At 41.7% G+C, this 24817-nt stretch overlaps 1 protein-coding gene across 1 annotated transcript; it reads left to right on the top strand.

Annotated features, from left to right (window-relative positions):
* Nucleotides 1–1251: 1251 nt before the first annotated feature.
* Nucleotides 1252–20522, top strand: pde11al (phosphodiesterase 11a, like). Its single transcript, XM_061244642.1, has 20 exons — nucleotides 1252–2025; nucleotides 5331–5489; nucleotides 7901–7990; nucleotides 8605–8745; nucleotides 8855–8919; nucleotides 9026–9146; nucleotides 9255–9330; nucleotides 9722–9789; nucleotides 11850–11942; nucleotides 12384–12434; nucleotides 13466–13612; nucleotides 13867–13974; nucleotides 14354–14463; nucleotides 14578–14668; nucleotides 15378–15478; nucleotides 16288–16365; nucleotides 16510–16573; nucleotides 16703–16777; nucleotides 18540–18623; nucleotides 20385–20522. The coding sequence occupies exons 1-20, from the start codon at nucleotides 1252–1254 to the stop codon at nucleotides 20520–20522; spliced, it is 2634 nt and encodes an 877-aa protein (XP_061100626.1).
* Nucleotides 20523–24817: the final 4295 nt, after the last annotated feature.

Raw genomic sequence — 24817 nt, 5'->3', positions numbered from 1 at the left:
ACCGAAGGAAAGCAGGAGGCCAGCCAATCACTCCTGGGAATCACAGCACTGAACCAAAGGATATAATATACGCATGCTTTAATGCATTGCCACCACACACACTGAAGCAAATATCTGTTGGTCATGTAAGAGGTTTGTCAGAAGGTTGTATTTTTAGCCAAATATTACTCAACCTAATCATAGCACTGAGATTGCATACACCAAGTGTAAAGTGAAATTCATATTGTTTATAATAATGATGATGAACAGTGATATAACAAGAATAGTAATCACAGTGGTAGCCTAAACATTGTCATTTCAATTTCATCATATGAATATTTTGTTTATTCATTAATTACTGAAGCTCTGAATTTACTCCTCACCATGTTGGCCAGGAACCAGGAAAGCATCATTGATATTGCAAGTTAAAATCCATATGATAATCAGTTGGATTAGTTATGGTTTCCATCTATATTCAATAAACACTTCAACATACTAAGGATGTAGTAGCAGCATCATAAGAAAGCAGAGAGTGGATTGCTCTCATGAATGTCCCTGATTCATTAGAGAATAATCACGTGTGGTATGTGTGTGAGGGAGAGAGAGTAGAATGTAGGCAAATTAATCAATATTTAATTTTCCACTAAAACATTTACAACTATTCATTGTATAGTTTTCGTAGTAATTATTATTTCTTTAGCTTAAAAAAACATTCTATAACTACATCCCGAAATTAGACCGGAGCAATGATCGTTATGTTTTGGACTTTTATTGCACAACTTGTACCGTAAATAAGACCTAAGAGTAACGAGTCCCCGGTGCAGTACGCTGTGCGGTTTCAAAACTCCTGTTCGCATTAAAAATTACTCTTACAAGCATTTTTCAGCAGTCCTGCATTGATAAAGAAATCTCAAGAGTCTTTCTCGCGTTCCACCTGACAGCTGCAGCAGCCCATATAAATGACTTGCTGTTCTGGGCTTTGTAATTTATTGTAGAATCAACAGACGCGCGTGTTACTTATTTATTTATCTACCCTGCTGCTTGGTCATTTCAACAGGATAGGAGGAAGAGAGTGACTGTGATCAAATGAAGTTCAGCGCTGAATAAATTATTACGTATATATTTAGTTGTCAGACTCTCGCCATGCAGTAGAGCTCTACAGTTGAGAACTGATAGTAAAACAGCCGCGGATCAGTTCAGCAACTCAGTAACACAACTCCTGATATATAGTATTCCTCCTATAAATATTTTTACATTTATTGTTCCTTAACGATGACGACTTTTGATTTCTCCGATGTGGAGGCTTTCTTGGATTGTCACCCGGACCTTTTCGAAGAATACCTTATTCGCAAAGGAAAATACGACACTGTGAGCAGGTGGTTGAAGGAACACCAGCCGCCCAAGGTGCCACCGGTGGACGATAAGCGCAGCGTGGCGAGAGATCCCTTCTGGCCCACAAATCCTGACGGGCTTCAGCGGCGCTCTTCGCACATGGAACTTAGACGGAACTTCGCCCGTTCCAAAGCAATGACAGCGCACCGAACCTACGATGAGCACGTAAGCCTCAGCGCTCACGAGTCCCAGTCCAGCATGCGTCGCCGTGCGCTTTTACGGAAAGCCAGCTCCTTACCCCCGACTACTGCGCACATTCTGAGCGCCTTGCTTGAATCCAGAGTGAATGTGCCACAATACGCATCCAGCGCTATCGACTACAAGTACAGACTTAAGGAGTCAAATGAACGGGAATTTTTCCTTGAGTTGGTGAAAGATATCTCCAATGAGTTGGACATGACTAACCTCAGTTACAAGATCCTGATAAACGTGTGTATCATGCTGGACGCTGACAGGTGCTCGCTTTTTCTTGTCGAGGGACCCTCTCATAAGCGAACGCTCGTGTCTAAGTTTTTTGATGTGCACTCGGGGACAACGGTGCGGCCCTCCTCCAGCACCCTGAACTCCAACGAGGTGCAGGTACCTTGGGGGAAAGGTATAATCGGATATGTAGCCGAACATGGTGAGACTGTCAACATCCCTAACGCATACGAGGTACAGTTTCTCCCGAACGTTGCAACCGAGCCTTACTTTGTTATTGTTGTTGTAACACCTTTAAAATATTGTAAACTCAGCACAACTAGTTACCATTTGTAACGAACGCCTCTCATACGCACTTTATTAGGAAATATGTACCTCAAGCAAGATGTTATATGAGACATTTTTTGTCAAATATCCATGACAGGCAATAATCGTGAAAGCATCAAAGAGTATCCTATAAATTAATCTGGCCGCTCCTAGAAAAATCACATTACTTCACGTGCCTTGTTTGCTCAGTATGGAGTTCCAATCACTTCTGAAACTGTAGATATATAAAGCGTTGGTGTCATACAGAAGTACGAGGGGATCACAGTGTCTTCTTGGTTTTGGTGAATTTAGCACTTTATGATTAAAGTCACTGACTGGCCGAAGAGTTTGCATACATAGCTACAGCATTGAGGCATCACCAACAATTCAGAAGTTCTGTTTAAACGTTAGGTATACATGTTTTGTGAATCTACATGTAGTCTAAAGAAGTATCTGCAGTTGTTGCCAGAAGGTGCTTAATGACTTACCAGGTCAAAATAGTTTTCATAATTAATTCAGCCACTAAGAAGCTAGAGATGAAAATGAGCACCTAAAGCCACAGCCACGTGATGTAGGCAAGGGCCTGTCACATGACATTGGTAATCACAGGACTCAAGCAGGGATATGGAAAGTTGGAGAGTAGCTTCTGTTGTGTGAGAGGGCTGTGTGAATGAGCATACTGTTCACATGAACCATTGGTTTGGGGAAGGATCTACTGTATGCCCAGTTAAAGAGAATGGGAAGTGGAGTGGCTCTGGTGTATGTGTGTTGTAAACCAAGTAGAACTATCTTGCAATGCCAGAGATGCTTTATTCAGCTCAGGTTTATGTTGATTCACACATGGAAGTAAAACACCATGCTATAAACCCCTAAGTCATTCAGAAGGATGAGAATAGAAGAGGAGAGGTTCATATTGAGTGGAGTGTGGGCTTTGTGGATAATATTATATATTATGATAAATGGTTGGCATTTATATAGCGCCTTTATCCAAAGCGCTGTACAATTGATGCTTCTCATTCACCCATTCATACACACACTCACACACCGACGGCAATTGGCTGCCATGCAAGGCACCGACCAGCTCGTCAGGAGCATTAGGGGGGTTGGGTGTCTTGCTCAGGGACACTTCGACACAGCCCGGGTGGGGGATCGAACCCTCCGACTGCCAGACGACTGCTCTTACTGCCTGAGCCATGTTGCCCCTATATTATATTAGGACACTGCAGCTGAAGGGCATATACTCATGTGCGTTATGGGTCACATGACCAGATGAGACCTATGACTGACTGGAGGAGAGGCACAACTCTCACTGATGTGTGCTGTGATGATTGGCATGTTGGGCTGATGTAGAGGTAATTCCAGGAGCCCTGGTTGACTAAAGATCCACCCCATCCACCCCATTTCTGGCTTATGACATTACCCGGGTGTTTTTCTTCACTGACCGGATATAGGGCTTGGTCCATGTTCACAGTGATCACCTTTACAAAAAATCATTTGTAAGAGCCTCATTGATATTTGTCACATGGGCTTATAGGGAATACACATAGATTCATACATGAGTGTAAATGCAGCACCTTTCCACCAAATGCTGTAATTTGCTGCCCTTGAACAAACAACTTTGATGTTGGCAGAATCAGTACCAGGACATTGAATGTGAAAGTTAGGTATCCAGGCAGCAGTGGAAATCCAGTTTCAGAAAGTAGAAGCCATCCCCAGCATTTTGTTGCAGTCACCTGGGTTTTCTTATTAGCACAAATCTTCAGCCAGAAGGTACAATATGACTAGGGTGATGGGTGGGAGACATGGCAGGACTTTTACTTTCTGACCCATAAACTTTCCACCTCTGAGAATGGATAAGAAAAAGGTTGGCCAAATTATATAAGCCAGTGATGTTTATATGGTGATCCACTCTGAAAAAGTATATGATTCATAACAATACTCTCATATGATACTATCATCTCTGGTGAGCTTCTTGTCTTCAACAGGCTGCGCTGTAGTACATTCAGTACAAGTTCATATCCCCATTCCCCTTCTGGTTTTCACTTTTATTTCAGTCTGCAGTAATACATTCAATATTTTTGTTTGAAACTCTCATCTCTGTCAAAAGAATAAAATTTAAAAAAATTGAGTCTAATTAATCAAACCCCCGGAGAAAACAGGCAGTCCAATTATTTCAATTACGTCAGATACCTTTAGTTTTATTTCCCATGGAGCTATAGTAGAGATGTCAACTCACTAGAGATTTTCCCCTTGCACCATGTGCTTGCAGAGTACAGTCCCACATCATTATAACATTGCTACTGGCGCCTCTCATAGCTCAAGCAGCCCATGAATATGGGCCCTGCTGAGGACCGTTAGTGCAATGAATCCAAGTGTGTTTCAGGGGGCTAGCAGTGTGGTTTGTGAGAAGAAGAAAATGTATACACCACTAAAGCCCAGAGCTTGCCTTTCCCATTGCTAAACAATGGTGAGATCTTACCCCTGGACAGGTATTACAGCAATAACTGGCTTTCGGGAAGAACTTGTATAGACACAAGATGGCAAGAACATTAAAATGCAAGTACCCTTTTCATTTGTTTGCACAATCTCTGTGTTCTTGCTCTACATATTGTTCAGGCCTGCATGCTTTTTAGAATCATCAGCACCCTTGGGGCAGTGGTGTTGAGAGAGATGTGTTTAAATAGGTCCTGGAAGAGTAGAGTTTCATGGATTCATTTGTACAGAATTGTTTTCAGTATTCTCAGTATTGTTCTGAAAAGTGTGCAAACACATTTATTCTCTGCTGAGGCTGCAGAGTACTGTACCCATCATTCAGTATTTCTGCACCTTCGTCTTGCTGTGCTTATAGTTTGATTGTATCATCTCGGCTGTGTGAAATCTGCTGCTCACTGGTGGGAGGAGTGAGGCCTCACATACGACATGACGTGTCAAACTGTTTGCCGACATGCTCTCACTCAGTCACCGGACTCTTATGATCCAATTAACAATGAAATTCTCTTTTCAACAAGACTCTGTGGTGTGTTCCTACCACTCTGGTAGTACATGGTAGTTTTGAGTACATGATACATGGTAGTACCATGGTACATGGTAGTTTTGAGTACATGGTACATTACATTACATTACATGGCATTACAAGGACCTGAGAGGACAGTACAGTTCCTGTACCGAGTACATGGTAGTACCATGGTACACGGTAGTTGCACCAGTTTTGAGAAATCTCCATTCCCCCACAGGACCATCGCTTCAGTGATGAGATTGACAAGCTGACCGGGTATAAGACCCAGTCCATTCTGTGCATGACCATCTGCAACAGCGATGGTGATGTCATCGGCGTGGTGCAGGCCATCAACAAGAACCCCAGCGGTGCGACTTTCACTGAGGACGACGAGAAGGTCAGCCTCTTTCCTCCACTTGCATCATCAAGGCTGGATTCGCCGTGTTTCTTATATGGGCTGCAAGATACATATAAATGCTCATTGCAGGAATAACAAGTGCAAAAAAGAACATACGATGTGAATCATTATGTGGTGAATAAGCTCATACAATTAAACCAAAACTTAGTTTCTAGTCTAGTTAGGGTATGTTTCTAGTCTGAGTTAAAAGAAAGTCAGCGACCATTGACAGTTCCTAGATTTCGATTTGCAAGGTGGTAGTTTTTATATGGAGCAGGAAGGACATTGTTTAGCCCTTACTCACAAATTGATCTCATCCATTCCTGTAACTTATAAAAATATAATGTTCAAATATTTAAGTACTTTAAATAAGCCCAAAATATCACAAAGGAATGTGCATCATATATTGTAGAGCCAATCACCATATGTCTGTGGATATTTATAACAAGTCCATAGAAAAAGCCAGAGTGACTTCAAGGTGTGCTAAGAAATGGGGAGGGAAACTTGAATTATGCATTCACAAAGGTGGCCACCAGGGGGCATACTCAGGTCAAGCATGGGTAGGGTGGCCCCTGAGCATCAGTGGAGTTACTGGGTGTGGACCTTTCTACTGGCTTTTTATGCTGGTCTCTTATACTGGTCTGTTGTATTTATTTCACAACCAGTGCTCCGTCCTGCCTATGCTAGGATCTTCTTTTGTCTTGCACAGTATTCAATGTTATGCATGATGCCTTGCTGGCCCTGCAAGTCACCCTGGTTCCAAATATCTGAAAAATAAATAAACATATTATTAAAGCAATTCATGTGCTCACATCTCTCACTTTGTGGGAGACAATTACAATGCATATAACTGTACACTAAACACACCCAACAATAGTTATTTCTTTACAACAACAAACTATTTTTATTAGATCATTATTTTAATTCCAATTGTAAATATTTAATTCCATCAAATTAAATGAAAGTAATGGGACTACATGTCTGTAAAGTGACTTAAAATGTAATTTTTTAAGTCTTCTGAGCCTGCTGTGATTTCTGAGCTGATGAATGTTATTTCCATAAAACATTAATACACATACATGAATATATGCAGATTCCCCAGGCAGGGAAATGTTGTCTATTGAAAATAAAAATAATCAATGAAATGATATCATCTTCAAAAACTAAAATGTTCCCCATTTTAAAAAATAGTGTTCTTTATGATGTTTAAGGGAAAGGTTAGCTGGCTAAATGAAATTAGCAAGCTAAATTTACTGTGCTAACAGATATAAAGCAAGCTGTATCCTCTGTGTCATATTAGCTGTGTCGTGTGAGGTGAATTTGTATGGAACTGAAATTCCACTGTGTTCACTATGTTGCTGTGGGCCTAATCTTTGACAGCATCACTCTGCATTATGATTTCACTTGTGAACTGAAAGGCAGCCCTATTTCTCACATATTGTAGTACAACTAGAGCCTGTTAAGACTCCAAACCTGCTTCTCACATAATAATGTCAGAGAAAGAGCCTGTTTGTAAATCCAAGCCTGTTTCTCACGCGTCGTGAAGTGAGAAGGCGGTGAGAAAGCTCATTTGGCCTACTCTCTGCCCTGTCATTCAAGCACAAAGCATCATTCAAATGACCACTTCTTCAAAAGGCATTCAGTCTAGTTCATTAAAAAAAAAAAAGTGTATATCTGTAAACAGAGGGCAAACATATGCAGTTGCATTCAAACATCTGCCTTTTTATTTGTAATGAACTAGAAGATTCTCTGATTAATACACCAATCAGACTCATTGAAACATGTGGTGATTAAAATGCCAGTCAGTCCGTTACCTGATCAATACTTAATTAAGCAAAACTTATCCAGGTGTGATGAGAGCAGTCAGCATGAGAGGGAGTGCTGGCTAATTACATAATTAATGAAGAAGTTACTGACTTTATTAATGACAAAGGAGTTATACAGGCAAAGAGCCAATGTGAAGATGACAAAGGAATGTGGTTAGATAAGAACTGAATGACCCACAAATTAATTCATTAAATCTATCAATTTATATTGAACTGCATGGCCTGCATACACAATGGATGTATTATGACTCGTCTGATAAACAGTGCAGTCAATTAACCAATTATACTAAATCTTTTATACGAACCTGTCTTTAAAGTAATATTTGCATTATTCAAATTTAAATGGTGTGTATTTATTGGACAATTTTCTTCCAATGCTTTATCTGGTGACAAACAAACAAAAGCATTTTGTTATAGTATTGTAGTTGCACTGACAGCTAAAATAAAGGCAGTTGTGAAAGAGGAGAGAATTCTTGTTTTATATCCTGCACATGTCTGTACATATTTTCCTGTTCATGATGAAACACCTACACAGGCTCTACAGTTGTTTGGGACCCTGGGTGATACGTGCCTCACATTCCCCAGGTACTGCAGATGTATCTACCATTCTGCGGAATATCGATCTCCAATGCCAAGCTGTTCTCTGAGTCCCGCAAGGAGTATGAGAGGAGCCGGGTAAGGAGAGGCCCCGGTCTGCAGAGGCATGCTCCTGCTTATGGGTGATGCAAACGCTCTTGTAAAGCCCAAAAACACTCACTTTCCCTCCTTGCCTTCTGACTGAACCTGTAGCAGTTTGTGTCTGAATTTGGTTATTTGATTGTTGAATGTGATATTTGAAATCCATGGGTCTATGTGTGTGTGTGTGTGTGTGTGTCAGTGTGTGTACGTGTGTGTGTATGTGTCTCTGTGTGTGTGTGTGCGTGTGTGTGTATGTGTGTATGTGTCTCACTGTGTGTGTGTGTGTGTGTGTGTGTAGGTGTCTCAGTGTGCGTGTGTGTGTGTATGTGTCTCACTGTGTGTGTGTGTGTGTGTGTGTGTGTGTAGGTGTCTCAGTGTGCGTGTGTGTGTGTATGTGTCTCACTGTGTGTGTGTGTATGTGTCTCACTGTGTGTGTGTGTATGTGTCTCACTTTGTGTGTGTGTGTGTGTGTATGTGTGTATGTGTCTCAGTGTGTGTGTGTGTGTGTGTGTGTGTGTGTATATGTGTCTCAGTGCGTGTGTGTATGCGTAGGCGTTATGGGGTCATGGCACTGAGCAGAGGTGTTGGGCTGGTGTGCTCTGTGGCCCCAGGCTCTGCTGGAGGTGGTGAATGACCTGTTCGAGGAGCAGACGGACCTGGAGAAGATTGTGCGGAAGATCATGCAGCGTGCGCTGACCTTGCTGCAGTGTGAGCGCTGCTCTGTGCTGCTGCTGGAGGACATACACTCGCCTGTGAGACGCCTTCATCCTCATCCTCACCACCACCATCCTCCCCTGCCCCCTGCCGTCATTTCCCACTTGCCTCCTCTTCCTCACCGCCCGGCCTGTGTCTGTCCTGCAGGTGGTGAAGTTCTCCAAGACCTTTGAGCTGATGTCCCCCCTGTGCAGTGCTGAGCAAGATATCAGGTGCGATATTCAGCACTATCGGACTGTAGATACTGCATTGATATTGAAGGGCTAATGTATAGCAAGCAGCTGTGCTGACTCTCTTGTGTCTCTTTGACAAAGCCAGCATGGAGAAGCTATCCTGTTCTGATTGGCTGATTAATAACAGCATCGCAGAGCTGGTGGCGTCCACAGGGCTACCTGTTAATATCAGTGATGTGTGTCAGGACCCACGCTTTGATGCTGAGGTGGGCATTGCTCACACTTGCACACATTTCTGATGATGTATCTTTTGCACATGCTCTCTGAACACACACTCCTGTATCTGCTTCTCAGCACAGTGCTCTCTCCTCCAGGCAGATCAAGCTTCTGGGTTCCATATCCGCTCAATTTTGTGTGTGCCCATTTGGAACCGAACACATCAAATCATCGGTGAGTGTCTGCCTATGTGAGTGCAGCTTTAGGTCTGCCACTGCCACTGCTCCAGATAAAGTCTACTTTACAGCCACATGCTTCGTAACTGGCCCATTGCACTGGTATTGCCCTATACTCTCTTAAAAAGGGCTAAATCCAACGTTCTCAGATTCTCCCTATGTTTTGTGGGATTCCTCACTCGTTCATGTCAGACTGAGGTGAACCTTTGACACAAGCTGGAAAATACATCACAACACAATGGCTCAAGGTGCGGAGGTCGGAAGAAGACTCACGCTTGATGTCATGCTCCCAAAATGAAAGTTTTAATCCAACAACAGTGTTGACGTTTCGCCGTATGACGCCTTCATCGGAACAGAAATGTGCACTGAGCTGTAATCTCTTCCCACAGGGGTTGCGCAGATCCTGAATCGGCTTGACAGGAAGACGTTCAACGATGCGGATCAGAGGTTGTTTGAGGTGAGTTTGATTTGCCCGTCTTTGTTTAACCATTTCACGCTCAAGTTTTTAGTCATTTGGATACGTATTTTTTCAAAAAGACTAGATTACAAATGTGATTTAGTGCTTATCTTGCCTTGTTAGCCATTCTTTCAACTGTTTTAAGTGGACGATATTACAGCTGCCCAAGAAACGGGCATCTGAGCCGAGCTTGCCCCAACCGCAGACTTTCTCTCGGGTCTCTGGAATGGGAAGTTGCAGTATGGGTATCCCTCGACACTTGGAAAGTGAAAGTGATAGTGCTGAAAATTGTTTGTATTTGTTAGGTACAAAAAAAAATAAAAAATCATAAACTGTCTTTAACAATCAAGTGAAAGCCAATTTTATTTTGTGCAATACTTCACTCTCTTCCTTTCATTATTTCTACAAAAGTACAAATTACATTACATTAATGGCATTTGGCAGACGCTCTTATCCAGAGCGACGTACAACAAAGTGCATACCCATAACCAGGGGTAAGTGCGCTGAAAGACCCTAGAGGGAAGTACAATTTCAACTGCTACCTGTACAACAAAGATAAGGACCAGGGCCTATTTGAATTTTTATTTTATTTTATTTTAACTAACAAATAAACAAACTAACAACAAAGCAAAAGTGACCAAACTTAACTATCCAAATATTACTTACCTAGCCAACTAAAAATACCGATACACAAAGTAAATCACAAAGACAACAATTAAGGGTCACAAGGAGGTAGGGAGGGACGGGCAGAGGTGCTGCTTGAATAGGTGCGTCTTCAGTTTGCGCTTGAAGGTGGGGAGAGATTCTACAGTTCTGACCTCAACGGGGAGTTCGTTCCACCACCGTGGAGCCAGAACAGACAGTAGTTGTGAGCGTGAGGTGGAGGTTCAGAGAGGGGGAGGTGCCAAGCGGCATGTGGAGGCTGAACGAAGAGGTCTGGCAGGGGTGTAGAGCCTGATGATTTTTGTAGGTAAGCTGGGGAAGACCCCTTAACTGCTTGGAAGGCTAGCACCAATGTTTTGAATTTGATGCGAGCCATGACAGGCAGCCAGTGGAGGGAAGTAAGCAGGGGGGTGACGTGTGAGTATTTGGGAAGGTTGAAGACCAGACGAGCTGCTGCATTCTGGATAAGTTGGAGGGGTCTGATGGTGGACGCTGGGAGGCCAGCCAAGAGGGAATTGCAGTAGTCCAGGCGGGACAGAACCATCACTTGGACCAGGAGCTGGGTCGAGTAGGGGGTGAGAAAGGGGCGGATTCTCCATATGTTGTATAGGAAGAACCTGCATGACCGGGTCACCGCCACAATGTTCATGGAAAGGGACAGTCTGCTGTCCATCACCACGTCGAGGTTCCTTGCACTGGGTGATTGCGTGAGTGTGGTATCCCCGAGGGAAATGGAGATATCCAGATGGGGAGAGGTATTAGCTGGGATGAATATCATTTCAGTCTTACCTGGGTTGAGCTTTAGATGGTGGTTGTCCATCCAGCTCTGGATGTCACTCAGGCAAGCAGAGATACAGGCTGAAACTTGTGTATCAGAAGGTGGGAACGAGATGAAGAGTTGGGTATTGTCCGCATAGCAGTGGTAGCTTAGCCCATGTGCAGTGATCACAGAGCCAAGGGAACGAGTGTAAAGAGAAAAAAGAAGCGGGCCTAGGACTGAGCCCTGGGGAACAAATGGCAGCACAGGCAGTTGTTGCAAAGAAATGTGTTGAAATGCCTTAATGTACTGTACTAAAGATATTAGTCTGATAGAAATTGCCTTAATGCATTCAATTACTATGAAACAGCACATTTTTTACAGAGATTTAACTGAGATTACTAGGGAAAGCGGTAAAACAGTGTTTTGTAACTGCTGGGAGCATGGTGCAGGGCTTGCAGGTTTGAATCCTTGTGGGACATGCTGCTTTGCGCTTGCTCAAGGCACTTAACCCAAGTTACTAAAGCACATATTATGTAATTCAATTGTATGCCAGCAATATGAATAAACTTTACATTATAAGAAGGGATGAGAAACAAGTAAGCCTATCATATTCAGGGTTGCTTCCATTTTTCTCAAGGCTTTCGTGATTTTCTGTGGGCTGGGAATAAACAACACAATGATGTACAACCAGGTGAAGAAGACCTGGGCAAAGCAGTCTGTGGCTCTGGATGTGAGTCCTCCCTCTGTTACAAACTGGAGACATCCATCATTCCTGATGATACTCCTGCTTTTTCGCATGAACATACTGAACAAAAATAATGATGTCTAATTCTATGAATATTTAACCCTTTCAAGAGTAGGATTTTAAAAATGTTTTTTCTGAACTCCAAGTCTGTGTTCTAGAGCAGTTCTAGTGACATATTCGAACGATTTGTGATTGATGGGACTTCAAGGCCATTCAACGCAAGAATTCTAACACATATCAAATGAGAAATGTATCTGTATCCAGCATTATTGTACAGCATTATGTGTTGCCCCTACTGTGCTCTGTCCTTCTTTTACAAGAAAAGAGTTTGGAGGAAAAGAAAGTCTCTGTAGCCCCCACAAATATGTTTAGCTTAGTATGAGGCGTTTGTGGTGGTGGTTCAGCATCTGTTCTCTCATGGTGCAGATGCTGTCCTATCACGCCACATGTTCCAAGGTGGAGGTGGACCGACTGAAGGTATATCATGAAAAAACTGCACAGTGTGTGTGTGTGTGTGTGTGTGTGCGTTTGTGTGTGTGTGTGTGTGTGTGTGTGTCTGATGGATTGGTGTTTTGCGTGTTTTGAGGAATGCAGTCCAGGGCATTGTGTGTGTGTGTGTGTGTGTGTGTTTTGAGGAATGCAGTCCGGGGCATTGTGTGTGTGTGTGTGTTTTGAGGAATGCAGTCCGGGGCATTGTGTGTGTATGTGTTTTGAGGAATACAGTCCGGGACATTGTGTGTGTGTGTGTGTGTGTGTGTGTGTGTGTGTTTTGAGGAATACAGTCCGGAACATTGTGTGTGTGTGTGTGTGTGCATATGTTTTGAGGAATGCAGTCCAGGGCATTGTGTGTATGTGTGTGCATGTGTGTATGTGTGCATTTGTGTGTCTGATGGATTGGTGCTTTGCAGTGTTTTGACGAATGCAGTCTAGGGCATTGTGTGTGTGTGTGTGTGTGTGTTTTGAGGAACACAGTGGGTGTGAATTTTTGAGCGTTGGTTGGTGTGATGAAGGTCTTGCGTGGGCTGTGTGTCTGTGAGGAGGTTATTAAAGAAAAGGGAGTCTTTCACTCTCTCCCACTCTCAGATGTAGTGTACATAATAAATTATACAACACACACCATCACAAGCAGACGAGAGGCCTTGATAAAGGTATTAAAGTTTAATGCATTGAGGCAAATTGAATATGTTGGAAAAAATCTTGGCCAGCGCTCTCCATGTCATCTTTTTGATGACAGCTGAGATTCAATATATGATAACATTTATAAAACCCATACTGTATCAAGAAAGAATAGCTATGATAGCTAACAGCTAGAATATAAATATTTTAAAACATCTGCCATGGTTCTCAAGGTCATTCGCTTCAGCACACTGATGTGATCTCAGTACAGTGTGGCTGACGGTAATTGTTTTTGATTTCGTGTCGACGGGATGTTATTCTGGGTGTTGTGTTGCGTCTGAATGTGGGCTGTGCTAATGTGTATGGTGTTCATCAGATTTCTGTTCCTCCAGGCTGCCAAGATCCCTCTGAACAGCGAGCTGGGTATAGACGAGTTTCACTTCAACGACTTCTCCCTTGACAATGACGCCATGATCACCGCCTCTCTGCGGATGTTCTTGGACCTGGGAGTGGTCCAGAAGTTTAAAATTGACTATGAGGTGAGGTAATAACTTGGCAGGCCTGAGGTCCCTATTCACCAGGACCATACACAGACTTTGACATTCTACAGTCCCTCTTTCTATCCTCAAAGATGGTCAGATATGAAATGGCCATTGCTCTATATATTGTGAGAATGGGGTTGATGTGTTCATTTGATCTCATGGAATTGCAGATATGATTATAGACTCAAAGTAGGAGATTCACCCCAATGGTCTCTTCCATTACATGACAGTACATTACATTCACTGTCCAGGTTCTGTGCCGCTGGCTACTGACGGTCAGAAAGAATTACCGCACTGTTGCCTACCACAACTGGCGGCATGCCTTCAATGTCTCCCAGTGCATGTTCGCCATGATCAAGGTGAGTCTGCTTATTGTGTGATAAAGACTATTAATTCACATTCTGTGCCTGAAAACTAATGGAGAGCACATTTCCTGTTGAGATTTTCTTGAGTCACTATTCATGAGTGGAGCAGCATCGAGTATAAACTTGTGACCAGAACACAACAGGTTTGATTGGCACTGCCCATGGTTGGCACTGCCATTAAAGCCTTGAGCAAGGAATCTGAACATGAACAAGCATTCTTGGAGCCTCTGGCTGGATACATAGGTCATACTGTATGTGAAATGCAACTATGTATGCACAATATGCCAAGTAAATGAGTTATTTACCGTAATGGTGATGCTGTCAGGGAGCAATTGCTCCCATGGGGGTATGATATTGTTGTCTGTCTCTGTAGACAGCTGGGTTCCAGGAGGTCCTATCAGAATCAGAGACTTTGGCACTGATGGTAGGGTGTCTTTGCCATGACTTGGATCACCGTGGCACTAACAACGCCTTCCAGGCTAAGTGGGTGACCAAATAACCTCCACTATTGAGATTTGAAGGTGTAAAATGGCAGCTTGAGATAAGACTATGTTTGCTAACGCTGGTCTGCCTCCACCTTTTTGTTGCCTCCCGCAGGTCTGGCTCGGCCTTGGCACAGCTGTACGGAACGTCTGCCACCCTGGAGCACCACCATTTTAATCATGCAGTCATGATACTGCAGAGTGAGGTGACCATGGCAACCAACCAAACAGCTGTCATCCATCACTGTCATATCACTTGGAAACCACCTGCCATTCATCCTTCATCTGCCACTGGTCTGGTGATCATCTGACCTTTGCCCACACCATTGTGCTCTGGGCTGTTGTCGGTATTTAAATCATTAAATCATTCACCACTGTCCCTCTGTCTGATATACTTTGTTACAGTTCAAACACTTCCATTTTGTCTTTCATTTTGTAGTACCATTGTTTTCCAAGACAAGATCAAACTTGTTATTTTGAAAATGAGGCCAAACCATGAGCTTGCAGTGCATTAAAAGCCCTGCAAACTGATGCAGGTGAGATGGTTAACTATGTAGGAGTTTAATTAAGAAATATTTATCAGCAGTTTGATGTCAGAGTCGTCAGGACCCCTGTTGTCATTGTTGGGGTCTTTATCGATTTCCTGTGGTAGCAAAGGGAGACGGCGTGCCCAGCCATCCCAGACTGATACTGTTAATGAGGTGTTCCAGATTGATGTGCATTGATTCTCAACCAACAGAGCACAGCAGTGGAAGACCCCTTTTAAGTGTTTAGTAAACCCTAAATGACTTCAGTTAATCAGTGATCAAGTGGAGGTAATTGGATTCTTTGGTCCAACAGCAACAAACATTAAGATGTATTTGTTTCACATTCTGTCCAGGACATACCAGAACTGTTGTGCATTCCCTTTTACAGGGTCATAACATTTTTGCCAACCTCTGCTCCAAAGAGTACAGCAACATGATGCAGCTTCTGAAGCAGGCCATTTTGTCCACGGATCTCACCCTGTATTTCCAGTGAGTCTGTTCTCTTGCACTACTGCTGCCTGTTCCGATTGTGTTCTCTGGCCTGATACTGGGGCTTGAAAGAACTGCTGATCCTCCAACTAAAGGGTGGCATGTTTTATTCCTTGGGGGACCTGAATCGTATCAGTGATTTACAAATGGATAATATATTTTAAACAATATTAATAATGTAAGTAGCAATACAAGCATCTCCCAAGAAATTAACTAATGTATTGTATTTTACTGCTCAATTATCAGGGGAGTACCTCTGATTATCAAAATATGCTTATTCAACATACTGCTTAAAACACACCTGGGAAAATTCAGTGATAGTATTGAGGGGTGTGCTCGGTATACATATTTGGCTGTGCACTTTCTTTTTTAAATTACTTATTGACTAAGGTTAACATTATTCTACAATTAGACATGCATATTTAATTATAAATATGGGCAAACCACATTCATATTTTAAACTTCTGGATGTTATGAAGGCATAAATAAAGATGTATTCACTTTTAAAAAACTGCTAGTTTAGTTCCTGTTACAGCATGAGTCAGTCTGATGATGGTCAGGTCCATTCACAGACATCAACAAGGGACTTGGTCGTCATTTTTGTTCATGAACAAATATGTACTCTGGCAGGCAATCAACTCAGTAGTAGATCAGTTACTTGATCAAAGGGACTACGGCAGGTGAATGTGAGCTTAATGTCTAAAGTTAACCTTACGACTGTATATGAGGGTCCCCTTCCTCATCCTCATTTCAACCCCTTTTCTTCCACACACCCAGTGTCTTTCTCAACTTGTGCTCTAACAATACAGAAGAAGAACCAAGTTCTTTGATTGTGTGCTGTCTGGAGAGTTCAGCTGGAAGGATGAGCAGCACAGGGAGTTACTCAGGTACAGTATATACCTGCCCTCGTGTCCTTTGACTTCCACATGCCCAGACCAAGCTTCAGATGATGTAATAATGCCAGGAAAAGGCCATTTGAATGTGATATGAGTCAACGGTGTTGGTTCTGATTGGAGTTTTGGCCCAAACAGGTCCATGCTCATGACATCTTGTGACTTGGGAGCAGTGACACGACCCTGGGAAATCTCTAAACAGGTCAGGAGGTCTCCCTGCACACTCTGTTCCTGTCTTATTCACTTGTGTTTTGACTTTCCTTCATGGCTCCTTGTGTTTGTTGAAATCAATAGATTAATTTGTTCCTCTCTCTAATTTGAACATTTCCAGGTGGCAGAGTTGGTGACTAGTGAGTTTTTCGAGCAGGGTGACCGGGAGAGATCAGAGCTGAAGCTGACCCCAGCTGTGAGTACACACAGCTCAGCAGGTCAAGATTATGTCAAGGTTATTTTGGCTTTTGGTAACTGATCAAATCCCAACTCGATATACTGTAATATACTATAATTCTGCTTACTGCACAAGCTTGAGTCTCATAAGTTTGCTGGGCAGGGATGTCTCAGTGGCTTAGTCTCTGTTGCAATAATAACATCTAAATGTGGTGTTTCACCAACTTGCAAAATGGGATCAAATATTGGGCTCAGTCAGTTCACCTCCACTCCAGGGTCAATGTTTAGTGTCTGTCACATGCCAGGCCATTAGTAGTGACCCCGTCCTTCATAAACCTCCCACAACACCCAGTTAACTGTTGTCCAGGTGACCCTGCCCAAGCTTCTTAGACCCCATTGTTACTGCTGTTGTGACATCATCATCTCTGAGGGACTGATGCTGCTAGTCATGAATCGCTAACTATCCCTTGCCAAACAAGTCTTCCTCCCCCCCGATACGGCTGGCCTCTGTCTGACTGAGGGTCTCCATACTGTGCTGCTTGTTTTCAGAGTGCTCTCTGTCTTAATGCATCTGCTTTGCCTCAGTAGACCCAGGATTTATGTCCTTCAAGTCCAGGTGTCATGTATATATGTGGCCTGCCTCTTCTTGGGCCTTGCATGGTTCTGATAAGCCTGGCGCTTTGAGGCAGGCGGTGCCAGCCACACGCATCAGATCCTCTATCACTGGTCTACATGTGATAGTCTCCTTCTGGAGCTGCTCTCTTCTCTGGATGGTTAATGTCTGACAGACAGCAACTACGATTGCTTTCCGGCTGTGATTTATGCCCATGTTATGCTTTGAATATGTTGAATCATGACTTGTTTTCTCAGCACACTTCTTCTATTTACTTAAAGGCTGTAAAGACTTTTTTTACAATGAAAGGAAGAATGTAGAATGAAATGAAAGAACAAACGATTGGAACATACAGTATATTACATAACTGGTGGAGAGGCAGAGATAAAATGCTTTTAAATCATATTAATGACTTTTTTGTGTCAAAATACTTTCCTGAGTAAAAATAAAACTTAAGTCAGTATTTTACTGTTTAAATGTTTGATGATGAATTGTTATTTCGATGTTGATGCATTCTTCCCTGAAGCATGCTTCTTTATAATTACAAATTTATTTCCAAATTACAGAACTGTTTTTCTCTTACTGCACTTTCTTATAAAGCCACAGTAATTACACAGATTTTGCAATTAGAAGTCCCTCCCATTAAAAATGGTTTGTTCGCATACTCAAAAATGACTGTTTGGAAGCATGGTGGTGCAGTGGCTAGCATCTCACAGCACATTGTGGAGTTCACAACAAATACTGCCATCTCACAGCAAATAGTGTGGAGTTCACAGCAAATACTGCCATCTCACAGCAAATAGTGTGGAGTTCACAGCAAATACTGCCATCTCACAGCAAATAGTGTGGAGTTCACAGCAAATACTGCCATCTCACAGCAAATAGTGTGGAGTTCACAGCAAATACTGCCATCTCACAGCAAATAGTGTCCTCTTTGTGCCTGCGTGGGTTTCCTCCAGGTACTCCGATTTGGTTTGGCAACTTTGCAGTACTTCACCAACTTCACCATTCAGTCACTGAGTACTTAACCCTATTCTTGATTTAATGTTTCTTTAGAAATCATCATGGTGGTTATGATGAACGTGATATAAATTGCAGTGTTCAGGACTTGGGACTGACCGTATGTTCTCCTGATGGTTCAAGGCTCATGACTGTTCTCTCTGTGCAGGCCATCTTTGACCGGAACCGGAAGGATGAGTTGCCTGCCCTACAGCTGGAGTGGATTGATGGGATCTGTAAACCTCTGTACCAGGTACAGACATCACCTGTGTAACATTCTGTCTCAAACCAGCCACATACACTCTTTAACACACACACTCAGTGAGCACAATTAGGTATTACTTATTTTTTAGACTTTTACTGCTGTAGCCTATCCACTTAAGAGTTATGATGTGTTGTGGGTTCAGAGATGCTCTTCTGCATACCACTGTTGTAATATGTGGTTATTTGCATTACTTTCACCTTCCTGTGAACTTTGACCAATCTGGCCATTCTCCTCTGACGCCTCTCATTAACAAGGTATTTATGTCTGCAGAACTACTGCTCACTGGATTTTTTGCACCATTCTTTGCAAACTCTAGAAACTAGTGTGCTTGAAAATTCGCAGTTTTTGAGATACTCAAACCACCCTCTGCCCCCAACAATCATTCCAAATCCTCAAATTCAAATTCACTTAGATCACATTTTTCCCCATTCTGATGGTGATGTGAACATGAAGCTCCTGACCCGTATCTACATGAGTGTATGCATTGCACTGCTGCCACACAATTGGCTGATTAGATAATCACATTAATAAGTAAGTGTAATAAAGTAAAAATGTTCCTAATAAAGTGCAATTCTGCATAAGGAATGAGTCAGTCAACTCATGTGGTGTTGGTGGAGATGGAAAAAGTAGTCTCAGATGTTGTTCCAGAATTTCCAATAAATGCTCAGTTGGGTTCAGTTCGGTTCAGGTCTGCTGACCGAGAAGCCATGACATATGGAGAAGGTTGTGAATCGTGCACATAAAACCACTGGGTGGCTGCATGTGCTCTGTGGCGAAGGGCAATGGCATCCTGGATGACCCCTCCCGGCAGAAAATAAATGCTGCCACAGGGGATGAAGTCAATCACTCTAGTAAGGTAATCACTAGCCCAAGTATTTATTACCATTGATCGTGCCTTCAAAGCAAACATGGAATATGCACCACACACCATTGCAGACCTTGCAGAACCCTTCTCTGTTGAAAGTACACTCGTGTGCACTCATCTATTTGTTGGCAAAGGATGATTCGTCTGACCATATCACATGATCCCACTGTTCATGAATCCATGCCTGTACTCTTTGCACTGTTTCAGATTGCATATCAAGGTATGATACTGAATGTGGTCTTTATGTGTGATCAATGTGCACACACTTGGCTAGTGTCAGCAGAAAGGTTGATGAACTGCATTATGAAATGTATACAGATGTTTCAGCTCTCAGTCAATCGATCATATTTTATTAATATAGCGCATTTTACAAAAGATTTGTCACAACATGCTTCACAGGGGCACCAGTGGCAAATAAACATTTCCTCAAAGACATTTAGGAAGAAAGCTTGGAAGGAATCATATTTAGTGGGGGGAGGGGGATGGTCCCTGTCAAATTCTTGGAAATTCTTGGGACTACTAGTTAACCTACATCTTGAGAATGAAGCAATGCAGGGTAGTAGGGTTGAAGCTTAGCGGATAAAAATACTGGTAAGTTCTATTATTAATTGTTAGCGAGTGCAGGGGTGCTAACATTGGGTAAATATTAATGCTTCTTTGTTCTAATCAAAATATCAGCCCCTGCATTTTTAACCAACTGCTTAAATGAGAAGAGCCTGATAATAGAGCATTGCTCTAGCTATATTGGCCAAGACAAAAGCATCCTCTAATGACCAGAAATGCCTGATTTTAACAATATTACACAAGTAAAAGAAAGCCATTCTGGAGATGTTCGAAGACCATGGTCAGGAGTAATACTAAACATTTAAATCCTTGTTTCCCAGGCTTTAGTGAAGTTGAACAGGAAACTGCAGCCCATGTTGGAAGAAATCAATGCAAATCGAATGAAGTGGGAGGAGCTCTCTTCATCCAATCAGCAGACACAGAAAATCCTAGACCACAATCCACTGCCCGAAGAATAAGAGTACACAAGGGATGGAACATTTCAGTCATGGAGTTACCCAGACACATTATGTAAATTCTGTCACTGCCCTTTACTGCTTAATTGGACTAATTATTCTGACGGTTAACTCTAATGAGAAGATAACTGTAGAACCAATAATGCTGTGAACTGTTTTACCCTCTCAGAAACTGACAAAGAGGTGATCAGGTTAGCCTTGGAGCAGAGAATAGTATGCAAAACACTTAATGAAGGACAATGTGCAATTTTTTTGTCATGTATTTTGAACTCTCAAGATAGTTGACAAAAATATTACTCAATGCTGAAGGCCTCTTTAGAAATACTTACAAAAATGTATGTGGTATGTGTACTGGGTACAGGTCAAGGCAGGATGATAGCATGAAACTGGATGCCAAATATAAATAGCTTTGTTCTGCACGCTTGCAAACTTTCAGTTGGTGAATATGCAGTATCACTGTGATCTATAACAGTTATTTATTGTCTAATGAATGTAAATTGGAACAAAAGACTGTTCCTAAATTATTATAATTCATTAAGTTGTTTATTCATATGTACCAATTTGAGGATTGTGGAGTTTCATGTTTAGGAAATATGTAAGTTTAAAAAGTTTGATTTGCATGCACTAGTCTAAGTTAGCATGTGATCAGTTTTACATGAGAATGCCTTTCTGGCTTTAAGGGCTGCAGTTTGCTTAAATATATATTTTTGTTTTGTTGTTTGTATTGTTTTTTATTTTTGTGCAGCTGCTACTGCATGTAAAACTGTAAAACCAGCATACAATATTGAACTGATGAAATATCACATTTTCCACAAGCTCGTCCTCATTTTCATATTTTATGGCATGCATTATTTATAGAAACCCTTGAGGAACAGTGGAAATACCAACACTTGCCTACAAATGCAAACATTCTAAGAGAGCAAATCTACAATCATTCAATTTTCATTCTGCCTCTGCACACACCTAAAAGAAAGGGTTGAATAAATTCAGGTATTCGTGAAATAACATACAGTACAGTATGAAGAAGTGTATCATATGAGATCAGGTATGATTATCTCTATCAGGCAAAGTTTTGTAAGTAAAGAGCGCTGGAATGTGCTTTGGATGATGCTGGTGTGATATTATGTATGTACACATAGAGTGATTTATGTGTTATGCTGTAGAAGGTGTGTACAGTACATTTCTCTTCAAACATTTACGAACTGATGCAGACCACCACTGTACTGTCCAGTAGATTAAGCACTTGTACGAGGCCTTTCAAGGGAAGACTATTGTACCACATAATGGTTAAGATAAATACCACATTCATGGCCTTGTTCTGCTGATATTCATCGACCATTCTATCATTTGCGGAATGCACTTCACTTGCTTCACAATTAAAGCTGAATGTAGATACTAAAACAGGTAAGCTCCATTTAGACAGAAGTACAGATAGACCTGGTTGACTAAAATATATTTCTCATATACAGTAGTTGACACCCGCTATGCATATCAGTGTGGACTTGCTTTTTCCTTTCCAACAGTGCTGCTAAAGGAAATTCTATTGTTGAAAAACGAAACAAGGGAAACAAAAAAGGAATGGTGATGGATAATATAGTGCATATTTTTGTAATTTTTATCACAACCTTTTCTTCAACTGTCAGATATGAAACATGAATATATATGTATCCTCTCAAGTTAAATCACATATTTTAGATTTGCTTGCTTTTCATGTTTAAAAACATTTTCATCTTTTCTCAATTTCCCTTAAAATGTTTACCTATGTTATGTATGTGCCAATTAATGAATCTCAAGGATATGTCATTTTTAAGGTGTTTTGGATCTTGTAGTTACTGTCAGTTAATTTCTGGTAGATTTTTGTGTATATTTTGTTTTCAGTTGAGTTCATTCCAATTCTGATTACAACTTGTAAAAGGCTTAGTAAAAAAAAGGCTTATCTATAAAAATGTATTTCTCCCCTAAGCAGTTTTAGTGTTTATGTATGTCTAATTTATTTTTGTTTGTACTCTCCTGACCAGGGCCCAGTTCCACAAAGCAGGATTACTGAGTTAGCTGGATAACTGCACAAAGGAAACTCTTTTTACTTCAGTCCATGTTCCAGATTTGCGCAATGCAACTATCTGGCTAATCCTGCTTTGTGGAACAGGCCCCTGGGTTTAGTGCTGTCAGGCAGCACCAGATGCAGCTATGTTGACTGAGGGGGAAAGTGCTTCATCGGTTGTTCATTTTTATCTTGGCTCAGCTGCTGTCTGTTAATAGAAATTAGCCTGTCCTTTTGTTTTGTCTGGTTGTGTTCTGCAAGCTGCAAGATTTCACTCTTAACCACTGCTTTAGACCTGCAGTGCCAAGCGATTGGATTACTGGCTGGATTTAAACATTTGCAGGTGAAAGCCAGTCCTGTAAGCCCATGTGGACATGTTGTTATAAGATTGTGCTATTCTAGTTTTCCTTTTAAGTTACAAACTGAATAAATGCAATTAATTCCATTGGAGACATTTAATGAATTAAACGAGATGGACAGACTTGGGTATGATAAAATCTTCTGGCAATCTTCAAAGGCCACAATTCACTGATGCAAAATGCAGTTGCAGTTTTTTGTCACTCTGTGTGGGCTCCTGACATGATCAGGCCATCTGTGCATTGGCATTGACAGTTATCCTGCAGTGTATGCTTAACATACCTTTACTTTACCTTAGCTTGTGGTTTTGTGCTTTAAAGTACTGTTGTTTGGATTTAAGCCCAGAGTCCTCAGTAAGCTTCCAAGAATGGTTACCTTCATAACCCAGGTGTTTACTTTGACTCTACTGATAGCAAGACACTGGGTAGCTTAGCATAATACTCGATCAAACAGCAAAAATCAAACAGTAAAAAAATGTACAGTATACCCCCATCTGTAAAAATAGACTTTAAACAAGCAGTGGACTTCATTAACACATTATAATAGCTTGTGTCATCAAACTGAATTATTGAACTGCCATAGCTTTTGCCATATCCCTAATCATTTTAAAGAACACGTCTCTCAGAGCCCAGTATATTCTGTATGAGAAATAAAAAATACATGCATAGATAGATTTCACCTTCATTCTCTTCTTTATCCCATACAGAGTCTCTGTAATAAGTGTTTGATGTGGATTTTAATGAGGTTCTGAGGTGGACCAGTAGCCTGTATCTTTGTGCTGGTCTGACATAGAACCAGCAGCTTTGCTCCAGTGAGCATGAGTCTTTCATCTATAATTCAGGGATGACTGGGCCTCTGGGTCTGGTCTTCCTCAGGGTTTCACATGAAGGGAGTGGAGGGTGGGGGGAGTGCATGCAAAAGTAAAGTATATTCTCCCTATCTCTTTCTGTTACACACACACACATGCAGGCACACACACACACACACACACATGCACACACGCAAATGCACACACATACACACATGCAGGTACGCACACACACATACACACATGCAGGTACGCACACACACACATACACACATGCAGGCACGCACACACACACACATGCTCAGATGCACACATGCACACATGCAGATACGCACACATATACACATGCAGGCACGCACACACACACGCACACACACATGTTCAAGTGTCAAACAACTGATATACAGTAGAATAATGATTGATGATTACAGTATGTAATAAATGCTGACTGATATGATAATTGAGATACATACTCACACTGATATCCTGTCCCTGAGCGGGTGTGCTTCTGTTGGTAGGCCCCTGGCACACTTGCAGCTGCACTGGGGCATTAGACTGGGGAAAGAGGCCCACGCTCCGTTCTGCGGCAGGTTTGCACCCCTCCCAAATTAAAGGAGGATGTTGCAGCAATGGAATAGGCTTGACCCAAATTACTCAGGCCCTTGCGGCAAAAGATTAATTTGTAAGCAGGTTTTCACGAAGTGAGGCAAAAACTAAATAGAAAGCTAAGCAAAAAGAAAAAAAACTTAAACAAAAGATTTAAACCACGCATATTTTTTTTAGTGTTCCTCTAGGACAATGTAGTATATAATGAAGTATATTTGTATGCAAATTAGTACCTGTGGACCATTATTGATTGAGGAAATCATACCATATGGGAATTTAAAAATGTTTAACAATCCCTGTTCATTTCTTATTAATAGAGCAGTCAACATGAGGAAATGTGGTTACGAGATAAATAGGCTGTTTATATACACATTCTCACTAATGGCACATAAAGAACCAATCACAGTCATATGCAATTTCATTTTCAGGATAGCATTTTCTGTTGTCAGAAACAACAGTCTTATAACCACCATTACAAAACAAAAT

This window comes from Conger conger, chromosome 1 (assembly GCF_963514075.1).
Source record: "Conger conger chromosome 1, fConCon1.1, whole genome shotgun sequence".
Lineage (NCBI taxonomy): Eukaryota > Metazoa > Chordata > Actinopteri > Anguilliformes > Congridae > Conger > Conger conger.
This window is presented reverse-complemented; position numbering and strand designations above follow the sequence as displayed.

Excerpts from the sequence above, each read along its gene's own strand:
- pde11al (XM_061244642.1), top strand. The coding sequence starts at position 1,252 with ATGACGACTTTTGATTTCTCCGATGTGGAGGCTTTCTTGGATTGTCAC. Across the intron at positions 9,790-11,849 it reads CGGATCAGAGGTTGTTTGAG|GCTTTCGTGATTTTCTGTGG; the intron begins GTGAGTTTGATT and ends ATTTTTCTCAAG. Across the intron at positions 18,624-20,384 it reads TCTGTAAACCTCTGTACCAG|GCTTTAGTGAAGTTGAACAG; the intron begins GTACAGACATCA and ends CTTGTTTCCCAG.